This window comes from Nansenia antarctica, assembly GCF_963989245.1.
Source record: "Nansenia antarctica genome assembly, chromosome: 13".
NCBI classification, from domain to species: Eukaryota; Metazoa; Chordata; class Actinopteri; order Argentiniformes; family Microstomatidae; genus Nansenia; species Nansenia antarctica.
The window spans coordinates 26,124,118-26,152,093 of record NC_137683.1 but is presented as its reverse complement, the minus strand read 5'-3'; the positions used below and the strand labels follow the sequence as shown (position 1 = coordinate 26,152,093).

General features: G+C 42.0%; 1 protein-coding gene across 1 annotated transcript; it reads right to left on the bottom strand.

Moving 5' to 3' along the window:
* Positions 1 to 7,986: 7,986 nt before the first annotated feature.
* On the bottom strand, positions 7,987 to 27,623 carry kiaa0232 (KIAA0232). Its single transcript, XM_080544404.1, has 8 exons — positions 27,586 to 27,623; positions 20,582 to 21,185; positions 19,740 to 19,880; positions 16,507 to 16,576; positions 16,309 to 16,393; positions 12,692 to 16,091; positions 12,366 to 12,474; positions 7,987 to 11,506 (listed from the first exon to the last, which is right to left on the bottom strand). The coding sequence occupies exons 2-8, from the start codon at positions 20,816 to 20,818 to the stop codon at positions 11,490 to 11,492; spliced, it is 4,059 nt and encodes a 1,352-aa protein (XP_080400530.1). The 5' UTR covers positions 20,819 to 21,185; positions 27,586 to 27,623; the 3' UTR covers positions 7,987 to 11,489.
* Between the last annotated feature and the right edge of the window lie 353 nt (positions 27,624 to 27,976).

Below are 27,976 nucleotides of genomic sequence, written 5' to 3'. Positions count from 1 at the left end.
AGGGAGGGTCTTCAGATGTCATACATAAGAAGTTGTGGATATCCAACCTTTTTCCACAATGTTACATTCGATTTTGTGGGACTCGGGCTATACTCAGCACTCAAGTTGAGGGGGAAAGAGGGGGGATGGCATCACCCCCTGAAATAAAACAGTCAATATCCCCCTTCTAAAACTGCCATCCCCCCTTTCCATCCGGTATGTCATTTTATCAATGAACGTGGTATTACTGCCATTTCAACATTTATTTTTGCGCATATTGAGTAAAATACTGTGGGTGAGGGGGCACGCACACATGCAATGACATTTTTACTAAGTCACTGACGCTGTGGGGATGCTAAAATTGTCCCCATATGATAAAATCCACCATCCCCCCTGATTTTCTTTTACAACTTGAGTACTGGCTATTTCACCACTTCTGCGTTTCCTCCTCACTTCTCCCCCTGTTACTTGAGTCGGCTCGCCACAATTTCTTCTGTAAAACACCCTGAAGACCTGCTGCATCACTATACTGGGAGCATTGCTGTTCTATAAAATCTATTTCATCACTGGTGGAGCCTTCGTTCAATGTGACACGGTTGCCCGCATTTCTTCCATCGTCGCCTCGTGAAGGTATCGCTGGTGCCAGTAGTACGTTTCTCAAAACCAAGCGAATTCACACAAAAGTGTCTGTACACCCCTGACATTTACATTGAAAAGAACAATTTATTCTTTGATGTAGCAAGTTTCCACAGACCGGCGGAAAGAACCTATCTTTGTACTCGATCAAATTTCAGGACCCTCCTTTCATGCCTTTTCCTAGATATGTGCGTTCTACCACCCAGTATCCTTACATTTTCAAAATCACTTCAGGATAAGATAGTATAAAGCTGTTTTGCAATTTTTCTGTGTAGGAGGCAGGCTAAAAAAAGAAATACCCTCTAGTGATCTCTGTGTGTAAATAGCAGATTTACATTCTAAAAAGGGGGTCTATTTGACCCCCAAGGCGGCTCTACTAGTAGGTAAAATAGGCACGGCTGTTGTAGTGTTAAAGAGCTGCCTTGAGGCCCAGGCACCAGCTTTAACCTGATCAAGAGGCTGTCATGTGACTATGTTGGACTTTACCCCATAACAGACTGGAACCAGGGGGAGAGGGGCTGGGACAGGTTGATGACTCTGTGATACAGAGGCACTATGCCTCTATAAATATCTAAATCAAGCACCCGCCCGCCAGGGGAAAATGGGCATTGGTAGCCCTGGCAACATTGAGAATATGAATGCTCAGTAGCAGGGCTATTCACCGAGTGTACAGGCAAGCTGTTCTTTGATGTCAAATCAGAAGCGGTTTGAATGCATTAGGCTAGCCATATGGTTTAGGACAGACATTAAAAGTGTTCAAAGTGCTTTACATACAGCAAGGTACTGAAATGCTTGCTTGCACCACAGCAAAGCCGATTTGGATTCTCTCTTTTTCTCTCTCTCTCTCTGTCTCTGTCTCTGTCTCTGTCTCTGTCTCTCTCTCTCTCAAAACTACTCATACTCGAGCCACCCTCCTACTGAATCAACAAGAAATTCCTGTTATGCTCCCCATTCACTGTACACACACACACACACCGAATTTCTGTTCAAAATCAATTAACAACTATTTAATGTCGATTTTAGATTCATTGAGGAGTGAGAGGACACGGACATCACTGGGCTGTCAATGTGAAAGCGAAATAATGGTCGTGTCACCCCTCCCCCCCCCCCCATTCAATAAAAGCCTACTCATTCAGGAGGAATCCTTCATTCACCTGTTGCTCCAACATGTAATGCTATTATACAAAAACAGTCTCCTCTCATACCACTTTTGCTTCCTCTCCGGTTTTAGTCCGGTCTTTGGTCCCCCGATTGCTAAGTCGCAGTGTTCAAAACTGAAGTCACATTATCAAAACTCACTCAAACCACCAAAACACGTCATACATGTCTCAAAAGAAGCTCGTTCAACCATACACTGGCAACAATGTTCACTCGGAAAGCATGTACACAGTCATTCATAACACTCTGACCTACAAAACACTAACAACAGGGAGCATTACGTAGTTTGAATGATTTTTCACAAGAATGAATATTTCATTATATAAGAATGGTTTGATTTATAGTAATCATAGACAGAATAGTTGACTGTACAACTGTAAAGTATTAGGCAACAACAATGAATAAAAAAAACTAACCCTAACCATATCCTTCAGTGTATAGCCTATAGTTTTTTCTTTTCTGTATCAAGAGGCTGTCATGTGAGTATGTTGGACTTTGCCCCATAACAGACTGGAAACAGGGTGAGAGAGAGCCCACAGGTGGATGACGCTGTGATACAAAGGCACCATGCCTATATAAACATCTCAATCAAGCACCCGCCAGGATAAATGGGCATTAGTAGCCCTGGCAACATTGATTATCATTGAGAATATGAATGCTCAGTAGCAGGGGCTATTCACCGAGTGCACAGGCAAGCTGTTCTTTGATGTCAAATCAGAAGATGACACAGTGGTTTGAATGCATTAGGCTAGCCATGTGGTTTAGGACAGACGTTATTCTCATCCTATGGTTTTGGACAACCTCATCTAGAATATTCTGTTTTGAAAAGGCAAGGCAAGTTTATTTGTCTAGCACATTTCATACAGCAGGGGCAATTCAAAGTGGTTTACACACAGCAAGGTACTGAAATGACACCACAGCAAAACTGATTTGAATTCTCTCTCTGTCTCTGTCTGTCTCTATCTCTCTCTCTGTCTCTCTCTGTCTCTCTCTGTCTCTCTCTCTCTCTGTCTCTCTCTCAAAACTACTCGAGCCACCCTCCTACTGAATCAACAAGAAAATCCTGTTATGCTCCCCATTCACTGTACACACACACACACACACACACACACACACCCCAAAATCAATTAACAACTATTTAATATCGATTCATTCAGGAGTGAGAAGTCACGGACATCACTGGGCTGTCAATGTGAAAGCGAAATAATGGTCGTATCACCCCCCCCCCCCCATTCAATAAAAGCCTACTCATTCAGGAGGAATCATCCATTCACCTGTTGCTCAAACATGTAATGCTGTACAAAAACAGTCTCATCTCTTACCACTTTTGTTTCCTCTCCGGCCTTTGGTCCCCTCTGGGGTCGTATGTGCCATGTGGATGATGCGCTACAGGTGGGAGACCTCGGGTGTCGTGTGTGCCATGTGGATGATGATGCGCTACAGGTGGGAGAGCGACGCGCTCCTCGGCCGGTCCATGGTGATGCGTGCAGCCCGCCCTCACCTCTCCTCCCGCAGCTTGGGAGGAAACATGGCGTGAGTTTAGAATGATAAGGTTCTATCTCCGTTTAGGGCAGTTCAGAGATATTGAGCATCAACGTTTTTACATTCCATTATGTTTTGTGAGATGGAACCTTTGTATTTTATGAATGACTAACTAAAAAAATTCAACATTTTAAAAATAACACCACACAGGCATTAATAAACACCTAATGGATCAGATTATGTAAAAAACTCAATTTTGACAAAAATGGAGATAGAACTTTATAATTCTAACGTCACGATCGTGCAAACGGTTGATTAATTGGTTTTATTAGGAAAAAAAAAAAAAAGGGCATCTTGAAGCAGCTTCATACATAGCCCTACATCATTTCGGCTCTTCTTTCGGAGCACACTCGATAACCCAAAGACAAAAACATCTGATCTGACAAAAACATCTGATCTGCCCCCCTGACAGGGTAAACAACAACACCAGGGATACGTGTGTGTGTGTGTGTGTGTGTGTGTGTGTGTGTGTGTGTGTGTGTGTGTGTGTGTGTGTGTGTGTGTGTGTGCGCCATAGTGGATGGGGGTCTACAGGTGGGACCACCCTCCCCTCCGCTCTAAGCGCAGCTCCGGAGGCGACATGAGGAAATGCTCTCCGTTAAGTTGCTGCTTTCGTTCTTTCTGAGCACTCGATAACACAATCAGACAAAACATCTAATCTAGCCACTGACGGGTTAACAAATACAAAACACTAGGAATAATAAATAATTATAAATAATAAACAGTAGGAATACGGGTGTGTGACATTCGCATATCGTGAGCTTAGAATGATACGGTTCTATCTCCGTTTAGGGCAGTTCAGAGATATTGAGCGTCAAAGTTTTTACATTTCCATTACGTTTTGTGAGATGGAACCTTTGTATTTTATTAATTACTAACTCAAAAATGTCAACATTTTAAAAAAAATAACACCACACAGGCATTAATAAACACCTAACGGATCAGATTGTATTAAAAAAAACTCAATTTTGACAAAAATGGAGATAGAACCGTATAATTCTAACGTCACGACTTATGTCTTCAAAGTACTACGATCGTCAATCACTTTGGCGATTCGGTGACTGTGACTCTGAGCGCCGGTGCGCCTGACAGCTTGTCTGACTGTCTTAATAATAATACATGATCTGTCACTTTCCATCTCCCCCTTTCCAAGCCCCGATTGAATAGGCTACGATACTTTTTTTGCCACGTCGTTCTTAAACGACGAGAGAATGGATCAGGTTCGATGTTCAATGAGATCGACACGAGTGAAGTTATTATCATGCCATAGTCTATCGTAATAATAAACATACCTGTCTCGGTTGTTCCGCCGACGCCATTTTAAAAATAAACTTAACCGAGTGAAACTGCGATGTAATCGAGCCAAGAAAAGACTACATCATCGATGGATTCACCTGTCCACCGTAAAAAAAAAAAAAAAAAGGCGTCAATAGATATGTCGCCCCCCTCGTCTCCATCACTGTCATATCGTGACGTTAGAATTATAAGGTTCTATCTCCATTTTTGTCAAAATTGAGTTTTTTTACATAATCTGATCCATTAGGTGTTTATTAATGCCTGTGTGGTGTTATTTTTTAAAATGTTGACATTTTTGAGTTAGTAATTAATAAAATACAAAGGTTCCATCTCACAAAACATAATCATAATGGAATGTAAAAACGTTGACGCTCAATATCTCTGAACTACCCTAAACGGAGATAGAACCTTATCATTCTGAGCTCACGATATATACCGTATTATATTATATAGCCTACCGTATAATACCTGAGAGCTCTGATCAATGATCACACACATCATGATGTATATAACTCTCTTATAATTTATATGATTTAGTTATTTTGATTATCTTTGTTCTATGCCCCTTGGGTTGTATGGTTTATTCTTGTTTTATTATGTAGTTTATATTATTGCTATTGTGTGTTTTATTGATTACTATTGTTCTATTATTGTTTTTATGCTGCGTGGATTTGACCAAGCACTTTGTGCTGCAACGTTTGCAGGAAAAGTGCTATACAAATAAAGGTTATTATTATTATTATTATTATTATTATTATTATTATTATTATTATTATTATTATTATTATTATTATCAAAGGCGGCCGGAGTCTCAACATGTACATCTACATACTGTATGTAATACATGCATATGATGACATCAAAATTCTAATTTGTCACAATGTTCTAGTTCCAGTAATACAGGCTGGTCTCGCCTACTTCAAATAGGTTTTCCAAACAGTAGGCTTCATGAAACATTGGCTCTCCGCAATGACGCTGTAGAAAGTATGCATTATGATTGCACATCCTGTTTTCTAACCATGCATTGTGCAAACACACGGTGTCACTAAAACACCATTACAGTTTGTTTTTTTCCGATTGCTCAGTCGCAGTGTTCAAAACTGAAGTCACATTGTCAAAACTCACTCAAACCACCAAAACACTTAATACATGTCTCAAAAGAAGCTCGTTCAACCACACACTGGCAACAATGTTCACTCAGAAAGCATGTACAGTCATTCATAAGTTATAACACTGACCTACAAAACACTAACAACAGGGAGCATTACATAGTTTGAATGATTTTCACAAGAATTAATATTTCATTATAAGAATGGTTTGATTTATAGACAGAATAGTTGACTGTACAACTGTAAAGTATTAGGCAACAAGAATGAATCATAAACGCCGCAAAGTGTTTTTGTTTTTTTCAGTAGCCTATCTTTGCAGAAAGTAAGGTACATTTACTTCAAAGTCCATTTACATGTAGAAAATGAAAAGTGGAAAATAAAGTGGAACATTTAATAAATAATAATAGGCTACAGGAGCTACAATACAATAGCAATCACAAAAAAAAATCTCACTCCTGAGGGTTCCGGTCCATCCTCTGGTCTGCATCTGGCCACAAGTTCTCATCAACGTCACATCACATTCGTCGTATTATATATTCTGCTCATATTTTCGAGACATTTCAATAATTATGATTATTGCAAAAATGCACCAATCATTCTGTTTTGAATGTGTTCTTCACAGTTTCGAACACAGTGTGTTAACATTTTAACAAATGTGTTGCAAATACATCAGTGGAGGCTTCTGGAGGGGTGTCCAGAAATATAGCCCGGGTGAGCCCCTCAACCAGGTCTCGGGGTGGTAAAAGGGTAGCCCCTCGGCCCCGAGCCTGGTGGAGTGGAGAGGAAAAACAACTACCCATACGCCGAAGAAGAAGAAGTGGAGGCTGGTGACTTCCAGAATTGAGGAGGCCAATTTTTTTCAAAGAATGTTAAAAAATGCAGTTATTTGATATGGAAGAATATTAAATTGACTTGTAATAAAACGAAATCGACTACATTAAAAATAAAACTGTTCAATAAATCCTAAATGTTGTCAACCTCTTCGATGTATAAAGAATCAGAATCTCGCCGACTTCCGAGGTCATTTTAAGCAAAAGTATTTGGCCAAATGAGCTATTATGAGCTATTATTTTCAGGGATATATGGATAATAGCCATGGGTGTTCTAGACGTGTCGTGCATCGTAGCCACTATGGCGAGTGTTTCTTTGACTGAAGTGACTGTCGAATTCTCAAAATGGCTTCATGTGATTGGACGAACAAAATGTCAATCTTTCAGCCCTGGACTCAATGCATGGTGAGGCCAGGCCTCCCTTGCCCACCCATTTTCAGTGATTTGGCCAATCACATATTGCCATGAAAAAAATTGCATTACATTGACTTCTATGAGAAACCACTTTCCTGGGGAGGCCTGGCCTCCCTCAATACAAACGGATAGGGATTCTGGCCTGTAGGTGCTTTACAATTGCAATATTGGGTTTTAGCCATGGAAAAATTCAGATTTATGAACAAAACGGAAATAATATTAATATTAAAAATAAAAAAAAAGCTTTTTGTTAAATAAATAAATAAAATAAATATAATTATTGCTTTTTAAAATCTCTCTCTCTTCTCTCAAATTATTGGGGAGGCCAGGCCTCCTCCACCTCTATGGAGGAGCCTCCACTGAAATACTTAGGGCCGGTTTCACAGACAAGGCTTAAGCCTAATCCTAGACTAAAAAACATCTTCAATGGAGATTTTACATTGAAAGTGTGATTTAGTCCAGGACTAGGCTTAAGCCTTGTCTCTGAAACCGGCCCATAGTGTTTTGCAGGTGGTGGAGTTTGAATAAGAGAAGAGTTCATCATGGATTTTGGAGAACGTGGTCATTGAATGGGTTTTGTGTGAAAGCATTGTAAAACGAGTCACAGTTCGGTCCACATGGACTTCTGTTTCGCTGACTGTATGAAGAGTTTTGACAATGTGACTTCAGTTTTGAACACTGCGACTCGGCAATCGGAAAAAACTGTAAATTCAACAGTACGCCGAAAGGTGAATGACGTTAACGTACAGTAAGTAGGCCTGTCTATTATGCAATACTGAACCTAAAGTAGGCCTGTGTACTATATATGCAGTTGGAACAGGAACTGTTTCTGCATAACCGCCTCACTGACACTAATGTGTCTTGGAATAATCTGCACCCTAGATTGATTATTCTCAAAGCAACAGTTTCAAACATAACCGCAGACATAAATGATCATCAAAAGCAAGCACTCAAGCACACACACACACACACACACACACAAAATAATGCATTCACAGAGCCTGAGGCGATTTTTGGTTTATTCCTTTATTAGATGTTAAGAAACTCCACAATGAAACAAAATAACTGACTCAGGGTGGTACATGAAATTAGAACAATACAACCACTTGAGACGGTTGGGGGTTGGGGGTTGGGGGTTGGGGGGGGGTGAGGGAGAAGATGGGATGCACTGGGATGGAGGGTTCTCTAGAAGGGATGAAGAGACGAGGAAAACTGAGGTTTTCAGTGCTGGATATGCTATGTCCTTCAGACCACAGTGCAATCGAATCTCAATTTGTTAAACCTCATCAATGTAGTTTCAAAATGCATACTCTCTTACTTGAAGCATTTTCTCACCAAACACGTTTTTTTAGGAACACAACCTAACCATGAAAGATAAACAAACTTCAAAACTTCCCAAGTAAGTGCTATTGTGACTTGGTCTCTCATACATACTCGCTCTCACACACACATACATACATACTCTCCCTCACTCTCTCTCTCTCACACACACACACAAAATATTTTTTTTCAAATTGCTCTCTCCACACCTGTAGTTTTGTTAAATCTTTTTTTGTTTTGTTTTTTATTAAACTTAAAGGAGATGGAGTGTGATGTTTACATGCTGCTCTATTTGAAATACACTCCATAACGCTTAAGCCGTTATTTTATGAATTCTCCTTCACTCAAATAATAACTTTCATGCAAACTTAATTGAGTGACTCTTCCCCCCCCCCCCCACATACACTTGAATGTTTAAGTTTACATGCGCCGGGACATTGCATATGACCAAGGGCTGTTAAGTCCTCCATCACTTATGCTATCTCAAATGGCTCGGTTCGATCCAAGGGTCTAAACTAAGTGTTGTACCATTAACTCTGTAGGAAGCATGGGATTAACAAACTCCTGTCAAAAGAGCTCATATATCAAATACGTTTTTTGCAATAATGCTTGAATGTTATGATGCACTGTCACAGACTTCAGTGTATTCCATCTTCTTTGAAAAAATATTCAGTATAAAGTATTCCTGAGTGACTGACAATTGTCTAAATAAAAATGATCGAAAGCCTGACATTTTCTTTTCTTTTTTTAGACTCATCTTTCAATCTCCATTTAACAAAACCGGTGACGAAATCCAAAAGAACAAATATCACAATTATGGGGCAGACGCTGAAGCCCTTACTAAAAAAAATTTCACTGTCAAGTTGATTTAAACCACATTAAAGATACCACACCCATCTTTAGAGGTCTATGAATTAAAAAGGGGAAACCAATAGCATCACTGGCTGTGCTCACAATGGAGACCCTGGGACCTGCGACAGTGCATTAGAACTAAATGTGCACACATTGTTAGTGGACATATATGGACTGCGCAATGGATACATCATAGAATAAATGGAGGGATGGTAACACCTGTCGCCTGTGCTTCAACTCCTCTGACTTCTGAGGACACATACAAATAACCCTACCCTTGCCCTCAAAACTGCAAAATAACAAACTTAAAGGGGAAGGGAAGAAAAAACAAGAACAGAAATACACACAGCAGGGATGCAGAAGATATGCACAAAGCACATGAAGAAAAGCACAATGCATTTAGTCTAAAGATGGTTAACTCAGGATTTAATAGGCAATGCACAGATAATAAAAAAGTAAAAGAAAAGAAAGAAAAAAAAAGAAAGAAAAGAAAAATCAATCCAACTATATCTCAGGGCCCCTGATAAAAACATAACTTTGTTCAGGTGTGTTTAGAGTTTGTCGCATTTTTGTAAATGTGTTTTGCATACATTAAGATTTTTTTTGATAAAGTTCTAGAACACAATGTAAATTTGAACCAGTGTCTTAATAGTTCAATGCAGGCACATACACACACACACACACACACACACGCACGCACGCACACACACACACAAAGGTGAGACATTTCTGGATATATGAAAATATACCACAAAAAGTAAAACACACCTCAAAAAGAAAACAAAATATTGTTTGTACCTCTGTGTATTTTTTATTTTTTTGGGGTTTATCACTTTTTTTAATATACGTTTCATGTTTCGCTCATTTTATTGTTTGTATTGAAATCATAACCATAGATGTATTTATTGCCTTTAATATCCTGCTTCTCTTGTACATCTCTTGACCTTACAATCAGATGTACATTTATAGTGACACCATATTTATTGTTATAGTCTGAATTTGTATCTATCTGGTAAAATAATTAAATAAAATACCTGTAAGCATGTCTTTCAATAGTATTACAGGCCAGTTAACTTACTAGTTTAAAGTTATCTTGAAATAAAAACCAAGCCACAAAGCAAGAACCATCAGCAGTCACACAATATTTTTTTTTTCCTTTTTCTCAATAGATTGATCCTTACACTCTGCCTTGACAACAAACAAAACTACAGGATCTATATATCATCCACAATATTGAACTGCAACTGCTACAGAAAAATCTACATATTTATAGCACCAATTGTTTGTACTATGTAGTTTACAAAAATGATCCTTTCACTTCACAACTTATGTGTTTCTGTGTAAATGGCTATAATCAAATCTTTTTGTGAAGGGCCATTACTCCTGAAATTGAACTCAAACTTGCTTTTTTATGTCTTTTTAGTTTTTGCTTTTAGCAATGTTGTACATTTTTACAAGTTGACGTGTTTTCCTATTTGTCATCCAAAGAAAACTACATCCCCTTTGAATCTCTTTTTTGGAAGATATATATATTTTTTGCCTCACAAACCATACTACTATGTCTACTTCTAAGGTTCTGAAAAACTGACTATCATTCAAAATCATGCTCATTTAGAGCAACTTTTCACACTTGTGGGGGGGGGGGGGGGGATCATTAAATATGATCTTTTAGAGGAAAGATATACACATTCTTTCTCTCTCCTTGACATTCAGAAAGGCACCCACGCTACTAAAATTTCTTACACAACAACCAAAAGTCGTCACATTCTTTCCTGACCTTCTGAATGATAGGGATGGAGAAAGAAAAAATTATGCATTTGAGGTGCTTTCATCCAACATGAAGATGTTGTTAGGTCATGGAAATTATAGAAGTTACACTACAAAAGGAGTGAGACTAATAGGACAGGCACATGCTCAACCATTCGGACACCACTACTACTAGCATCCTAAGTTCAAAAGCAAAAAAGTTGGAAAACTGATGAGGGAAAAACGCAAGACTGTCCCTAATACCTAACTGTGACTCTTTAAGAAAGAAAAAAGTATGGAAGAATCAACTAAAACAAATCTAAAATGCATGTCTTCAGATGTGGCATAACATGAAGACATGTAGAACATTTTTTTGTTGTTTTTCCTATTTTAGCTCACTTTCATTGTTGTTGTTGTGGTTGTTGATTACACAAGGTTTAGTTAGTACATGAGTGTAAAGGTTGTGGAGGGTATGCTCCCCGGTCCAGAAAACGGTGGGTTTCCCGGTTCTGTGGTCTCCCCATGTCTTTGCTGGTAGAGGAGCAGTCAAACCAGGAGGGGCAGTTTCCTCGCGGTGACAGGCTTCCTCCCAGCAGAGTTGGAGGACTCAGATGTTATTGCTCCCTGCAGGAAATAAGAAAGCTGGGTGAGAAGAATGCCCCCTAGTGAGTGTGCATGACACTTCAACAAGTCCTATGCCTCTTTGGTGGTATCTCAGTGCTGATAAGACTAGGCTATATACCTCACGTGCCAATTTATCCTTTTTGAACATTTGGCATCTGATCACTGTTTAAAGATTTGTTGATCCTTCATTTCTAGATTGTGCTACAGGCATAAAAGTATGCCCTGCAGGGTAGACAATACTTTGCTGTTACTTCCATGAATGGTGAGGTTCTGGGAAGAAAGTAGCTAACATGACATTGGCCAGGCCCTGGCCCTGTGTATGTCTGTAACACCAGACCCATGTTAGCCTGGAGGACAAAGTTTACACTTAACGTATAGGACAATTCCATTGGATCCTTTGTGACGAGATTACTCAACCAAGCACAGCTAAGTATTTGACATTATTTGTCACACTATTTGAACCCAGGTGGGGCTAAAACCAACAGTGAAAGCAGTTGACAACTTGCGTAAAGAACGATTTTGCAACACGTTTTAAAATGTGCAATTCACTTAATGCCAAACAGTTAATAATAATAATAATAATAATAATAATAATAATAATAATAATAATAACTTGGATTTGTATAGCGCCTTTCATAAAACCCAAGGACGCTTTTGAATTCTAGAGGAAATGGTCAGACAGACAAAACAGAAAACAAACAAAACAAAACAGAAACAGTGACTAAGGGCCAACGGCCTTGGTAATCACAATTCATTCACGATCCATTTGCAAGGACAAGCACCCAACAAAATGTTTTCCTCTGGCCATGATCTCATCGGTAAGATTTGGATAGAAAGTTCTGTCTCTGATGTGTATTACCTGTACACGGAGATCCAGGGAACAGTGGGGAACAGAGTGTGTTCTGCCACCAGCACTCATCCTGCTGGCTGCCAGCTCCTCGCTGTCCACTAATATTTAACAGAGGGAACTAAGTAGAAAGACAACAAAAGGTAAGGTGTCCAACAGGGAAACTATTTCATTGTCAAACTCTATAGATAGGAGACAATTATTTCTACATAACCATACATCTGATCTAACACATGCATTTTGCACACTTCTATTACAAAGATATCAACACGTACTGTACTGGCACACACACACACACACACACACACACACACTCTAGTAAACGTCACAATTCTCACCTCATGCAACTCCTCAACCAAGTCGTAGGTTTTCCCATATTTGGGAATCTGACCGGCCGCTGTGCCTTCGCAGGCCTCCTTTACACAGCAGGATTTCTCCTTTTGAATCTTATCGACTGCGACGTCAATCCGATGCCTGTTCGCAGTCGATGCTGCTGCTGTCGCCATTTCGCAGTCAATGCAGATCTCCTGCTCAGCGATTGGCAGGAGGGTGCTGGAGCCCTCCTGTGAATCCAGTGAGGTCTGGGCACTCTTCTCCATGCCAGACTTCTTTAATCTGGGTAAGAATTTACCAGATTCCAGTTCTGACTTCCCATAGTAGGGACCCTCACATTCGGCGTCCTCCTCCAGAGGTTTCAGGTCTGCCTGAGGATCATCGAAGACGTCCGCCTGCGCCGGGACGGGAAGACTCGTCTCCTCTTTCTCAGACTCCGCCTCCGACTCACTCCCTCCGCCGGGCGACAACTCTGAGGCAGATATCGGTCTAAAGTGAGTCCTAGGTGAGATGCGGATGGCCCTGTACTGGGTCCGGTTGATGCCGTATATCCGTGGGTGGAAGGCTTCGTTCTCAGAGTCCGAGCACAGTATCGACTTCGGCTTGAATCCCGGGCTGAACGAAGCCATGTCCTCGGGCTCGAAGGAGCATTCGACGTGGAGGACTTGAGAGAACGGATTATTCAGATCGAAGGATGCGAACGGGTAACTGAGCCCCGGCTCCTCGCCGGGGAAGCCTCCGCAGGATCCGAGTAAATCTTCATGGAAGATGAAAGAAAATCCCTTATTCAGTCCGTCGCCACCTCCCTTCGTGGCCTGGTCACTCTGACCGAAGGAGACCAGGGGTCTCCACAGGGGCTTGTGGCCTGGAGCGAAGCAGCTGCCCGTGTTCATGAAAACACCCGTGCCGGCGATGGTGACCACGTCCGAGCCGGAGGCCGAGGCGGCGGCCGCGGCGGCACACTGCAGCAGGCTGCCTCGCGCATCGCCGGGAGGCACCACGGCCCAGTCCTTGTCTCCGCTGAGGGTCTTCAGCTCTCCGTACACCCCTCCTAGGATGAACGATGTGTTGTCTTTCTCAGGGCTCACTTCCCAGGGCTTGGACGGAGTCATGTAATCCCCGGCACCATCTATCTTTGAGAGCTCGTTCTTAGCCGGGACCGGCTCTTCCTTCTTGCCTTCCCACAGGTGGTACTCGGAGCGCTGCACTGCCTTTTTTTGAGAGCCCTGAACCGGACCTCCCTTCGCCTGCACGTCTAGACAGCCGCAGCTGCCGTAGCTGCTCGACTCCTCAGGGAACATCCCTTCACCTGGCTTCTCTCCTCCTAGTGATAGAACAGAATCTCTGTCTCCGATAGCTGTCCAAATGTCCTTTATTATCCCTGAGCTGTAGTTGTTGTCACTCTGTTGGTTTGTGTCGTCTGAAAACATGCCAGTGTTGTACTGTTTGCACTCGTCCTGTTCTAACGCTATTCCACAAATGGACTCCAATTTAGATTTCTTCGAAAATGACGGATTGGACACTGGGCCTACACTGGCCTCCTCAGACTGGCGACTGGTGTCTTCTTGTAAAAAGACCAGGAGTTTGTCTTCTAGGTATGTACCAGAGATGGGAGGGATTAAACAATTCATCTCTTCATTGCCAATGTTACTGGACTCCTCTGTTTGAACATTAATTTGCTCATTGTCTGATCGTGTCTCTTCTGAATGCGACCACGGACTGCAGGTTCGCGTTGAAAGGTTAGAACAGTGTTCAGTTTCATCAAAGGCACTATTTTTGGTCCATATTAGCAAACGAGACTGCTTGTTACAATGTGGATCTAGACAGCTACTTGAATCAGTGTTGTTTTCGTGACCAACGGCGAGCGAGTCGCAGGGAAAAGGAAGAGTGGGGCTATCGTGCTGCAGCTCAAAAAGGGAGAAGCAGGAAGAGTTCAGACCAGGTGCTTCGCTGGGGGTTTCTGGGAGATGAGGCTCCTCTAGGTTTCCAGGTAGCTTGCTCATGGTAAATGACACACCATCCAATATGGGGGAGAGCCGTACAGGAGAGTCCCCTGCGAAGCTTTCTCCGTCTATATCTTCAGAGCTAGAGGGTGAGTAACATCCCCAGACTTGAGCCATGTTTTCCAGATCATGCATGAAAAATCCGTCAGCCTCCAAAGCTTCCTGCGAGTCAACCCTTATTGCACTTTCCCCATGCAGCTCAAGGCCATCTAACACTAAACAACATTCTGCCTCAAAGTCTCTTTGCTCTTTGCTCTTTTGTCGAATCATGCTCAAGATTCGACTCTCTTGTACCGAGTCTGAGGCACTAGGATCCAATATGGATTGATAAATATCAACTTCATAGAAGTGAGTGAATTCAGACAGATGCTCATCATCTAAATCTTTACTATCCCCTGGCTGAGGGCAGCTTGAGGTCCCATTGAGTTCGACAGCCTCCTCATCCACTTCGCCCGGCCCCTCCACGAAGTGGCCATCCACAAAGGAGCCTGCTGCAAGGTACGTCCTCTGGAAGTTGGCATTGGCGATGCAGAATCCTTGCATCCTCTCAGAAAGCCTGTCCATGTCAGCAGACATAGACGAGCCATCAGGAGAGTCCAGCCTGCTCCGGTACTTTGTTTCCAGTTTGCTTCTTCTGCTACTGAACGGTACAAAATACTCTGTGATGGGTTCTGTGTACCACAGCGGCTCTTCCATGTACTCTTTCTTGTTTCTGGCCTCGGCTCCGGACTCTTTTGCATCTCCCCAGCCTGGATCTTTTCGAATCTCCTTCAGCGGTCTCTTCCCCTTTTTGTAGAGTACTGGTTGCTTTGTCGGGCCTCCAGTGGTGCTGCTGCTGGTCCCTCCAGCGTTTCTACGCTCCTCTTTGTCTATGACCTTCAGAGCCATGACTTTCACCTGTCCGCTGTTGCGCCCCCTCTTACTCCTGCCTGCCTCCTTGGACTTGTGCCTGATCCTGACCATCTTGCTGGATGTTTTTGGGTCAACCTGGTTCCCGCTGGAGCTTGAACCTGCCTCGCTAGAGCCGGAGGACCAGGACCGAGGGCGAAACTTGCCCTCGGACCTGTGCCTCGTCTGCCTTTTGCCATGGACAGCAGCTCTGTCCTCTACTGTTGCACCGCCGTGGTATCTGTTCTCTTTCTCTTTCTTGCTGCGTCTCTGCTGGGCTCTCTCACTTGTTGCCGTGGTTGTGGTAGTGCTGCATGCCTCAGAGGGGTTTCTCTCTTTAGCAATCTCGCCTTCACTGTTGCAATCTTTCGGGGAGGAAGTGTCGGTGCTGGTCTGCGGGGCCACTGAGGAGGATGAGCTGGAGTAAGCGCATGCTTTAGCCTTGTTCCACACCGTCATGATCTCTTGGAGACAAACAGGTTTCGCTGACAAAGAAGGAAAGGCTTCATAATACCTACAGGGACAACAAAATAGAACATTATCAATTATAATCAATGTCAAGATCAATGTATGTACACAAAATATGAACGAGTACCATAAAATAGATCATATATCATAGGAACACGCATTGTAATCAGCTACGTGGAATTGTGCAAACTGCTCAGGGTATGATGATAAATATTGGCCGTCTGTGTAATCACAGATAAAGTGAAGAAAGAACAAAAACGTACATTTCAACCTGGTCCTTAGAAGAAGGGGACTCCGCTCGTTCAGGAGACTGAGATCCGTCAGATTTCTTGCTGATCTGTTTTTCTTCTGTGAAGACAAAGTAAAAGAATAAGAAAAGAAGGACTTTTGCATCCATTTCATGTTGTTGTGATGATGTTTGTTACCAAAGGGCATAGAAGTATAAACCCAGATTCACAAACCTTTCTGTCTGTTCTGGATGTCCTTGAGTTTGGAGCAAAGCTCCTCAACCAGGCTCTCAATGCCAGAGTTCTGTGAAAAAAAAGCAGAACATCCACCGTCAAATATAAATGAATGGATTATCTGTGCAATAACATTTGAATTCCAGGATTAACTCCAGAAAGCAACTGCAAGCGACCAAGGCCAGATATGGGTACATAGCCTACACAAAGAGTTCAAGAGACAACACTCTAGTGAAGGCCCCAGGTATGAAACAGAATTGTGAATGAAGACTTAAATATAAGCTTCTTTTAGATTTTAGACCATTAAAAGGCCTGATAAGATCCTTATTCAATTGCACGGGTTAGAATGTACATTTCCATAGACAACTCCATTGTGACACTGACTAGGTAGGTATGTGTAAACAGCTGACTGTCAGAGCTTGGGCATGCTCTACCGTGACTGTGTTAAATTTAGCTATGAGGGAGAAATGCCGCACAAGAAAAAATGACTAAGCATGGCACAGTCACCCCTTGTTTTTTCCATCTATACACATCCAAAAACATCCAACATTAGCTACGATCGCTCAGGTACCTACTTCTTCCTCATGTCCATTGATGGCTTAATAAGATACTAAAAGACGAAGTCATGTGTTTTGCTGTAAACAAGGCTTGCTACAATCCCGGTCTATTTAAAGATAGCGATGTCAAAATGCCTTGACAGACTGGTAGGCAGTCAGAAAAGCAATGGCATTTAGGGAGGACTCCTCTCAGTCTGCGCCACGATCCCTAATGCCAGCTACCCAGAATCCTCAACTCACACACTAGCTTCTCTGACAGAAAGTAACATTCCTTTACCATGCTGCCCCATCAATAGCAAAGTTTCTCCCCCTGGCCCAGTGTTTCCTCTTGCATCATTGTGCTAATGCCGGTCAGCTGACGGGCAACATGCTCTGCTCAGTTGCTGCAATCCCGTGCAGCGTGTGCTGGTTAGAAAATAGACTGCAGAGTCCAGTCCCCAGAGAGGAGCTCACTCATCACTCCTCTTCTGCCTTGCACCCCCCCCCCCCCCTACACACCCTCCAGCGCTACTACGGGCTACCTCCGATACTCCGAACTGACAACCACTAAGAAAAATATCAGCCAATCCCGTCAGGTTTTTGTTTCAGAAAGGGGACATAGGCTTACAATGCACACACCGACTTGCAAGGACACCACTGCAAGGTTATCCATAACACATTCTCATTCTTCACACTGATGACCTTGCCAGTAAAGTCACATAATAATCACATTCTGGAGAGAATCCTGGAGAGCATAATTGCAAAGTTAGGGGGCCAGTGTAAAGAGATCACCTGATCATGATGGCATGACTGAGGGTATTCCTTCTGTTCATGTACCCCTCACATGGAGTTTGCTTTATTTTTTACATTTTTGGCATTTAGCAGACGCCTTATTCCAAAGCGACTTACAATCGATACATTTGACTAAGCAAGTGAATCAATCAATTCACTGGTTGTAGCAGGAAGAGTAATCCAGCTCAGGCCAGGGGCCATTGGCAGTCGTTGTGCGAGAAGAAATGCTTTATGCAACGACCACTCACCATGATTAGGGATGTCCCGATCCCATTTTTTCACTACCGATACCGATACCGATACCTGGGCTTCAGGTATCTGCGATACCGATACCGATCCGATATTAGTATTTATTGTTTTACTCCTGAATAATAACAAATACTTCCCCAGACATAGTCCACAACAACAGTTGGCTATTAAAGACTGCCAGCCTTTATTCAAGCAACAAAAACAGTACTCTGCAGTACTCAGTGACCAACTGGTTAAAACAATTTAAACGGCAGCATTCAGCATTGTAGAAAAAAAAGAGTTACTGTCTGATTTCTAGTTTTAGTGCCTTCAGGTTTTTATTCTATTTATCTTCTCTTACAAATGGCAAATCAATTATAGCACCCTTTTTAAAAGTGTAGCCCGCTGGTGAGACCAGAAACCAGTCGCAGAATCGAAGGAGTGTCAACAATATCTGGTTTTCGTTTTTTATACCCAGTCCATATAATAAAAAACAGTTTAACCATCACTAAATACTTATAATCTGTTGATTGGATTAACTGTTCTCGTTTGTCGGAGGCTACCAGTAAGTGATAATGACTTGTAAACATACTCTCGTTTTAGGACGTGTTCAAAAGCAAGGACTGTGTGTTCATCTAGTTAAGATGGGAGTGGAGGTGAGGGAGCTGATGAACTGGGGCTGGGCTCCCAGAGAGGCAGCGCTAAACTGAAAACAGACGTGCAAACGGATGCATTCAGAATGTAGTTATGTGTTTTTAGCATGTCCATGTTCTCTCAGTATGTTGTGATGGTATAAAAACGCAGTTAGACGTTCCTAGCGATCTACCACTGTTAGCTGTTAGCCGCTAGCAGCGTTTGTTGTTGTGGTTTGGTCAGTCACTTTTCTCCTGTCGCATTCCCATTCGGTGCACCAACATTCAAATACTCGTGTCGTCTTGAATTTCTTTCCGATTTCAATGTCTGACGCATCATTTGAAAGCTTACAATCTGTAGTTTCAGACTATGTAAATAACCGAAAAATGACTTAAGCAAATAGTTTATGATTTCACCAGCTAGCATCATGACATTGTCAGAATCATTACACACAGGTAGTCAACTCTCTAGTCTGTGGTCAACTGCTCGTGACCACAGACTACTACTGTTGTCATCACGTGAGTGACACGCCGGATCGCGCACGCGGATCGCAGCCTATTTTTTTTCTGGTGCGATCTGCGATCCAGCATTCAGGACCAATATCGCAGCGATATCCGATATCAATATCGGATCGGGACATCCCTAACCATGATCTATGCAATTAACATCTGCACGACTGCACCTTAACAGCCCAATGGCAGAAATACATTCTTGATGCAACATCATTAAACAATTGACACATACATGCTCTGCTCTGCTCTCTATTTCATTATCTTACTCTTGGTAGCATATAAGCCATTACATGCAAACTAGATAGAACTTCTGCAAAAACTATGAGTCCCCAGATGGAACTGACCCTGTAAAACAAATCTAAGTTTGCATTGTTGTTTGCATGAGAAAAACAGGATAATCAGTAGAAACACACTCACACACACACACACACACACACACACACACACACACACACACACACACACACACACACACAGGGGGCAGAGATAACAGTTGAGTTGCGACACTGGGGCGGAACAGAGCAGCCCTTACTTCATCAGACGCAGAACGCAGGCATTGCACAGCGGCTTGTTTCTTGATCTCCTCCAGACTCAGGTCTGTTCCTCCTTTCTTCTTACTCTTGCCCCATTTCTTCCCAGCTCCCTTCTCCCAACCCAAGAAGATGTCGTTCTCCTGCATGCACAGAGAGAGAGTGGGTCAGTCATTTAACAAAAACAGCTGGTCTGTTAGAGATGGGAGGGATTCTGTATTCTGTATGGGGGGGGCATTCATATTCCATATGTACACATCAATACACTTTACATTTCCAGGGCTATGTATGTATAAATGGCTTTAGTAATCAGATTCATTACTGTACATCATTGCCATCACCCAATTCAGATAATATACAAAGACTCTCCACTTCCTTGACATGTTTAAGTAACTAGCCTATAGAATGAAGTAGAAGTCGCACACTGACTCTAGTTCCAGATGCAAAAGTGTAGATTCTAATTGACAACGGTGAGGGCACACCTACGTGAGGTTACAATTACAACATAAATAGATGAAGACATATGACGTAATTGTAATCTCACGTAGGTGTCTCCTCACAGGTGTTACCTATTCAATCTAGCCTACCTGTCTATTTAATGGCTGACATGCACTAGGTTGTTTGTAAGACTTGACAAAGGCTACGGCCGAAACCGTTAACCGTCAATTAAAATCTACACTTCCGCATCTGGAACTAGAGTGTGCTGCGGCTTCTACTTCATTCAATAGTATTCTACTCCGTCGCCAGCACCTCACCTAAGTTATCTTCTTTATCAATGAAGTAACTAGCCTCGACGTCATTGTACATTACTGTACTTGCACAGTAGCCGTCGGTTGGAACATACCTGATCCTGCAAGTCGTAGTCGTAACTGTCATGCAGGAGCAGACTGAGGACGTAGCGGGTGTAGATCATGGCATCGATCCCGCACTTCTCCAGCTCCTGGCCCAGCCAGCTCTGCACTGGGCCCAGCGAGTGGAACAGGGACATCTCTGAGGCAGACAGCGGGCCCGCAGGGGGGAGGGGGCGAGAGAAGCTTTCAGGGGGAGCAGGGCCTTCCGACTCTGCGCTCACTGGACGCATGGGACTCTAGGTGTTGGCCATTCTGAGGTGGAGAGGCATTGTGACCGGGGTGGCTCTGGAGGAGGGGTGGTGAGGTGGGTACGGAGAGAGGACAGGGCTGTGCCTGTATCTGGAAGGGAGGTTCACTCCAGCAGGACACACCGAAGGGGGTCTACATGGAGAGACATGTAGGACGCTTTTTTCTTTCCTTTCCTTTCCTTTTTTTTATTTTTTATTTTTTATTGCTTTGAGCAAAAAGGGAACTTTTACTCGTCAGGCATGGCTTGAACTGATGGAAGCTGATCAGCTGTTTAGCAAAACACTAAACGTGCTTGCATCTCAGTCGGAGGGGATCATGTTGGAATGCGGCTTACTCCACCGGCACAACCTGAAAGAAAGAAAACAAGACTTGCTTCACTTCTGTTGACAGTTCCGTGTAAAAGAGCCCATGGGGACAAATATCAAATTGGGTGTCAAATTAAAGAGTCTATGGGCCGGTTTCACAGGCACGGTATTTAAGCCTCCATTGAAGATGCTTTTTAGTCTAGGATTAGGCTTAAGCCTCGATATTTTCAGATTTCTCTGCCTCATGACAAGTGAGGATAGTGAAAGTTAACAAAAGTCTGAATTATAGGTGTTTTGGTGATATTGGTTTAGTTTAAGAGGTTATAAGTAATTAAAACTGGTCATTCTGTTACCGATTTGGTAAAATCACAAGTTTCACAGATACTAAAAGGGTTCTTCGGCTGTCCCTGCAGGAAAACCCTTTGGGTTCCATGTAGAACATTGCGAATGTGTAGTGCAAGTAGCCTAACTTCCGTTGAGAGTGATGACATAGCCCCTACATGTTGCACACTTCTACAAAGGATTTATCTTCATCATTAAATAGTGGTGTCCCTAAGACAGTCATAGGATCTTTCCTACACCGGTTGCAGAAAACAGAACATTTTCATTTTGCGGCTATCTCTGAGGCAAACAAGGAGCAGATTGGGTGTCTGTGTCTGCACATGACATAAGCCTAATTTAATTTTTCTAAATATTTTTTTTGCTGCCAAAAACCTCTTACCATTCCTGTATTATTAGCCTAAAACGCCTATACAATGTATGAAGTAAATTGGAAGCCGTTGTTGAACCAGTAAATGCATGGGGTTGGTCTCCTTTTGAAGACTCTGAAGTTTGTTCCCCAACAGTAAGAATGACTAAGTGGCACTGGCATTGAGAAGTTTTGTTTGAACACACTGAAGAAAAAGTAATTTTTCCATTTTCACCTAAATATATTTTTATGTTGTAAACAAACTGTTGTAAACAAATTGTTGTTGTCGGAATGTTATTGATCGGTGGTCAACTATAAGGCTTCATTGGTGAGTTTTTATCTCATTTGTCAGCGTAGTGTGTTTGTTGGTGGTCTGAGAGCGATGTCGATTGTGCCTGTTGTTATGATTGTACCGTGACATGGATCATTTGGTTCGCGCAAGCGCAAGAATCATAGCTTTGAGAGGATGTAACGCATGACTACCTACATAAACATAGGACCATAAGAAGCATGTACAGGGCAAGACAATTAGCATATGGCGCTAGGGCCCATAGGCAGGCCGGTGGATCGATACGAGGCTACATGAAGACTTTCAAAGGCAGATTTATGTTTCTTGTGTTTTGTGAGTTTTTTTACCCCTTTTTAATGCAATATAGTTGAGAAAAAAAATACATCACTTTAAGAGAGTTATTGCATATTTCTTCCTTTGTGTCCCTATTGGCTACATTGTTTATTGTATATTTAAACAGATCCCCATTAGTCATCACCATAGTGAAAACTATTCTTCCTGGGGTCCACATAAAAAGACAGACAGTCAAACATAACAAAATCAATTAGAATAATTAAAGGAATAATTTGTGAACAGCATTCACTTGTTAAAACTCAAATTATTAAATAAATAAAATATAAGATAACAGAATTAAAATAAAATACAAGTAGCAAAGTAGTATACAAAATAAAAGAAGAAGACAGAGAGCTCACACCAAAACTATAGTTTTATCGTCAGGGCAAAAGTCAGACTGGGCAAAGCCATAATTTCTTTCCGGACGACAGCTTCTTTCAGTTTCTTTTTGAAGCAGGATTTATTTCCAATAAGGGTCAGATATTGGGAGAGTCTATTCCAGTATACCACAGCTCTCTATAAAAAAAGATCCGTAGTGCATTTGTTCTAGGCCTTGGTAGGGTAAAACGACAGCTTGAGGCTCGTCTAGTATCAGTATGTCTTATTATTAGGGATGCTCCGATTTATCGGCCACCGATTTAAATCGTCCGATTTCACTCCAAATGACTCGATCGGTGATCGGCAAAAATGGCCGATCGCAAAAACCGATCTTTTTTTTTTTTTTTTCTGGGGAAGACAGATAACTGAACAGAAAACATAGGAGGACGTAACAGTATGTAAACCATGAAGGCCACGTTTATGATGTCTTTTATACAGCCATATCGACTGACTTGGGCTTCAGGCCCTAACTGGGTGATAGGCCAGACTTTTACTATGCCATAAAAATGGGTCTGCGTTTGCTTGGTGCCTAATGGATCAAAACTTTTGTCTAAAAAGCAAAAAAGATGTAGGCTATCCAGTCAGTAGGCCTACAGTTATGTATTTTTTTAAAAATCGGTATCGGTATCGGTTGATCTTGAGGAAAAAAATCGGTGATCGGTATCGGCCCCAAAAATCCAGATCGGAGCATCCCTACTTATTATCATTGGTGGGTAGTAACTGTGAAAACAGGCTATGGGGTTTATGTAAGGTACATGTAATACTACATGCCAGTCTTTCATCTACCATCATCCATGACAGCCTTGTATGCATTACATTCACATTACTTCTGATTGAGCATCGAAGTGCAAGGCGTGCAGCTCTGTTTGGAGTTTAGCTAGATGATGTTTTGATGCACTAGACCAGATAGTCGGGCAGTAGTCAAGAGATGCGATAAGACTAGAGATTTTATAACTAATATGATTGTTGTATCCGTGAAATCCATGAAATTCAAATTAGGAATGCACCGAAATGAATATTCTTGCCCGAGTGCGTACCAGCAGTTTCTCATTTATTTTGCCAATTTGCAAAAATGTTTGTATCATTGCATAAATTAAACAAAAGTAGCTTTTTATTCATTCTAGTATGCTTATTCATGTAAAATTATAATCATCAAAATTTTAAAAACACAAAATGTAAAAAAGCACTGTCGGAATGTGCCTCTTGAGAAGAGATGGCAAACTGCCGACATGTTTACTGTAATTATATGACTTGGCAGTAGGCAGTAGGGATGCACCGAATTAAAAATTATTGGCCGAAGCCGAATTTAAGGAAACATTTGGCCGAATACCGGCAGTTTTTAATTTATTTTTGTACCATTGCATAATTTTTTTATTTTATTTTTTTATCTAGCTATCGTATCGTAAACGAAGGTGAGGGACCAACCCAATCAAGCATGGAGACATCAGCTAGTGTGACAGAACTCTCAGCGAAAAAAACTAGTGCCCTAATTGCCAACATGGTGGCTAAAGATATGCTGCCTATTAGTACAGTAGAGGGGGTTAAAATTAATGGCATACACAGAGACAGAGTACACGGTTCCATTTAGAAAAACAAGCACCTCGCATCTCGAAAAGATGCATGCTGAATGCTCAGAGTCCTTTCACAATGCTTTAGCCAAAACTGACCCAAGTAGCCATTACCACAGACTAATTAAATTCCATTGAAACTTTATCCATGGCATTTCATTTTTTTGCGTATTGTAATTGGAAATGGCAGGACAGCTATACAAAATGCGCACTGCTCTAATGTGTGTGCAGGGTATTAAGCGGAATGCCTTTTTTCTGTTTTGCATTATTGTTATGTTAGCCTAATTTAAGTATTCAGAAGAAGAAAATTCATGAGGATTAATACCAGAATAAATTAGATTTTTCACTGTTAAAGGTTTTTTGGCATTTAAGATATTAAGTGATTTCTTGCCAATGATCCATGGTTGTCTTTGTGAATGTTGGCACACATCAAAATTAATAATAATAATAAAAATAATGAATCGTTCATACCACATACAATACGATTTTTAAATCCCACGGTAATACCATATACAGCTGTAAAATTTGGGGACTGCACAACCCTAATGCTATCCAACTGTTTAGTTAAGTTTGTCAAGCTGTGATCGTTATGTCAAGTTGAAATGATTGTTTAAGCTAAATGTCATATGTATAGCAGTCACCAGTATAGATTAAATAGAGTATCTGGAGCAAAGACAGTTCCCGCCAGCCAGTCAAATTTCATCCTGTTGGGGGGAGTGACAGGGGCTGTGGCTGGGGTGACACTAGGTTGACACTGGGGTGTGCAAAGTTCAAATGTGCATGCATACAACTACATCAAGTACTATGTTGTTAAAACAAGACATACTGCCCAGCCCTTCTAGTGAACATCTTGTTGTAAAAATATATATTATTTCTTGGCAACGACTGGCCTATCCCTCCGGTTCCTGCAGAGTTCTACAGGTTGTCCCTAAGGGTGTTTTTTAATGGGCTCCCGTGATGCTTTTATAAAAATGCAGACAGTAACCTAGGGGAGATGACAAGCCAAAACTGAGCTAGGCGTAGGCCTACATTATGGGCTTCCTGTGTATAGTCGGTTGTGGAAGCCGTTCCTCACATTTATTTGTGATTTATAAGGTCATCTGCTGTGCCAACGATGTGTGGGGCTGCATCCGAACGTTAAAGGTTAAGACTGTGCGTCCTAAAATACAGTCGATGTCTTGAGCAAATACCAAGATTTGTGTGGAAGTAATATGGAACACATGTCACAAGACTCCCAGTGCATGGGCATCTGGTAGGAAAATGTTATGTAAAACATGGCGAGTAGTCTATAGGAGAGTAGTCTATAAGAGAGTAGCCTATAGGAGAGTAGCCTATAAGAGTAGCCTAGGAGTGGGGCTGTGGAACTGGTCTCTCAGTAAAGGGATAGGGTAAGCCTAGGGGGGGCTTTAATTCTACGATAAGGACACTCATGTACACACGGATAACATTAGGCCTAATCTGTGCTTACCCACAGACAGATCTGGACAAGAGAAAGTTTCATGCACAACATGGAGGGAGGGGGGTGGGGGTATCACCCGACATCTACAAGGCCAAACAACCCATGACAACTACTAGGAACAAGTTGTAACCTTGTTGCACTCAATGTAACTTCAAGCTCAGGTACAGCGGAGTTTAAACCCTTGAGTGGGTCCTCGCTGGCTGCTTCAACAAACCTTTACGAACCATAAATGTAAGTGGTCATAATACTTCAGTTGCCCAGCTGAACAGGAGCGCACGGGGCAAGGACACTCAGCCTCGACATATGAATCTTTTTTCCATATCATGTGTCAGCATTAAACACCGGCTCTCGCCACCTAACGTTCCTCTGGGCCTGGTGGTTAGTGGATTAGGTGAGCGACGTGAGAGGAGCAAATGGAGGCTGCGACGATTTGATTGGGTGGCCCTCACGTCAGTCAATAACAAGAGGCATGTTACGGATTAGCCATTTACAGGCACCAAAAGGGCAAGATAATGAGCTTTAAACAGTGGAGGTCGACTATTCACGAGATGAGACATGTCAGACAGTGTACCATCAGACCGGTATCTAGCCTAGATATCATGCCAAGCAACCCAATGCAATCCAACCCAAACAGCTACATCAGCAAGGATTTCATTGACTGCAAGTGCAAATGCTCGATTAATTTAAATGGCCACTGACATCTGAGGCTTTCCTACCCCCCCCTATCTACAGAGAAGGCCACACAACTTCCAAAACAGCTGGTACAAGACAGCTCAGCACGGCAATATTTTAACGAAATAACGTTAGGTTAGGGGGGCTAGTCAGCAATCAGCTGATTAAAACCAATAATATGACTTATTAGTCTTGCAAGCAGCAGGCTATCATGCATTTTTAACTGTTTAAACTAGACTATTACCTGATTGGGAAGCTTAGTTATTTCATAGACTGTCTGTAGCTGTCAAACTCTCCTGCTTCGTCTGAAGGAAGGCCGACCTTTCATAGCTACTCGCATTTACAACACTACACCAGTTTGCGACCTTATAAAACACAGGATTGACACATGTAATTACTGGCCAGGGGTTTAAACTTTAAACAATAACCATGTGTTTTGGTGACTGTGAGTGACATTGTTGTCATAGTTACAGTGTTCCAACTGCCGAAAACGTAGGCTTAGCTAGTCAGTGTTGGGCAGGTGACCGTTGACTGCTGCGGTGCTATGCTGTGCTATGCTATGCTATGCTATAATATGCTATGCTGTGCTAATGCTATGCTATGCTATAGTGGTAGATACACGGTTCCTCCATTTAGCTAAACTAGCCAACGCCATTACACTCATAACACTGGCGGCCCCCAAGACAGTCACCACTTCTCCAAAAAAAAGTACTGCTTACGAAATGACATGACAACATCTTATGTCCATAACACTAAAATAACACTGAAACAGAGTGATTTCCATCACGACACAGCACAAGTGCACCATTCTGTACAAGTCTGACAGAGATATGAGAGATTGTGGCCAGTTGTTGTGAACCAGAGGAGGAGGAACCTGACTGAACTGAACCGGGAATGAGGCTTTTTTTTCTCCCCCCTGAACTCAAAAACATGCGCCACAAAATAGTCAACATGGAAACAGCGATGAAATTCGACCATTGTATATTATTATTATTAATATATATTATTATACAACGTTATTAGGTTATGAATACTGCCAATGTTGTGGTTCGTTACCTGCCGTTGCTTCGTAGAGAGGAGCCGGGGGGAGCGGTTACTTCTCTCCCGCTTGCCGTGACGCCTGGCTGCTGCTCGAGCTCCGGAGTTGCCGTTGCGGTGACGTCACGTATCATGGAGAGGAGCAGAGGGTTGCCAGATGGGAATTGACAATTTCCAGCCCTAACTAACCACAGTTCTAAAAACAACCGTCAAATGTGACAACCGTCAACATGTGACGTTAGAATTATAAGGTTCTATCTCCGTTTTTGTCAAAATTTAGTTTTTTTTTACATAATCTGATCCATTAGGTGTTTATTAATGCCTGTGTGGTGTTATTTATAAAATGTTGACATTTTTGGGTTAGTAATTCATAAAATACAAAGGTTCCATCTCCCAAAACATAATGGAA

Bases quoted from the DNA above. Each gene is read 5' to 3' on its own strand.
- kiaa0232 (XM_080544404.1), bottom strand. From the start codon at position 20,818: ATGCGTCCAGTGAGCGCAGAGTCGGAAGGCCCTGCTCCCCCTGAAAGC. The intron at 16,577-19,739 runs GTAAGGGCTGCT...TTTTTTTCACAG, and splicing joins TGCGTTCTGCGTCTGATGAA to AACTCTGGCATTGAGAGCCT. The intron at 12,475-12,691 runs GTGAGAATTGTG...CTTTCTACTTAG, and splicing joins TGGTTGAGGAGTTGCATGAG to TTCCCTCTGTTAAATATTAG.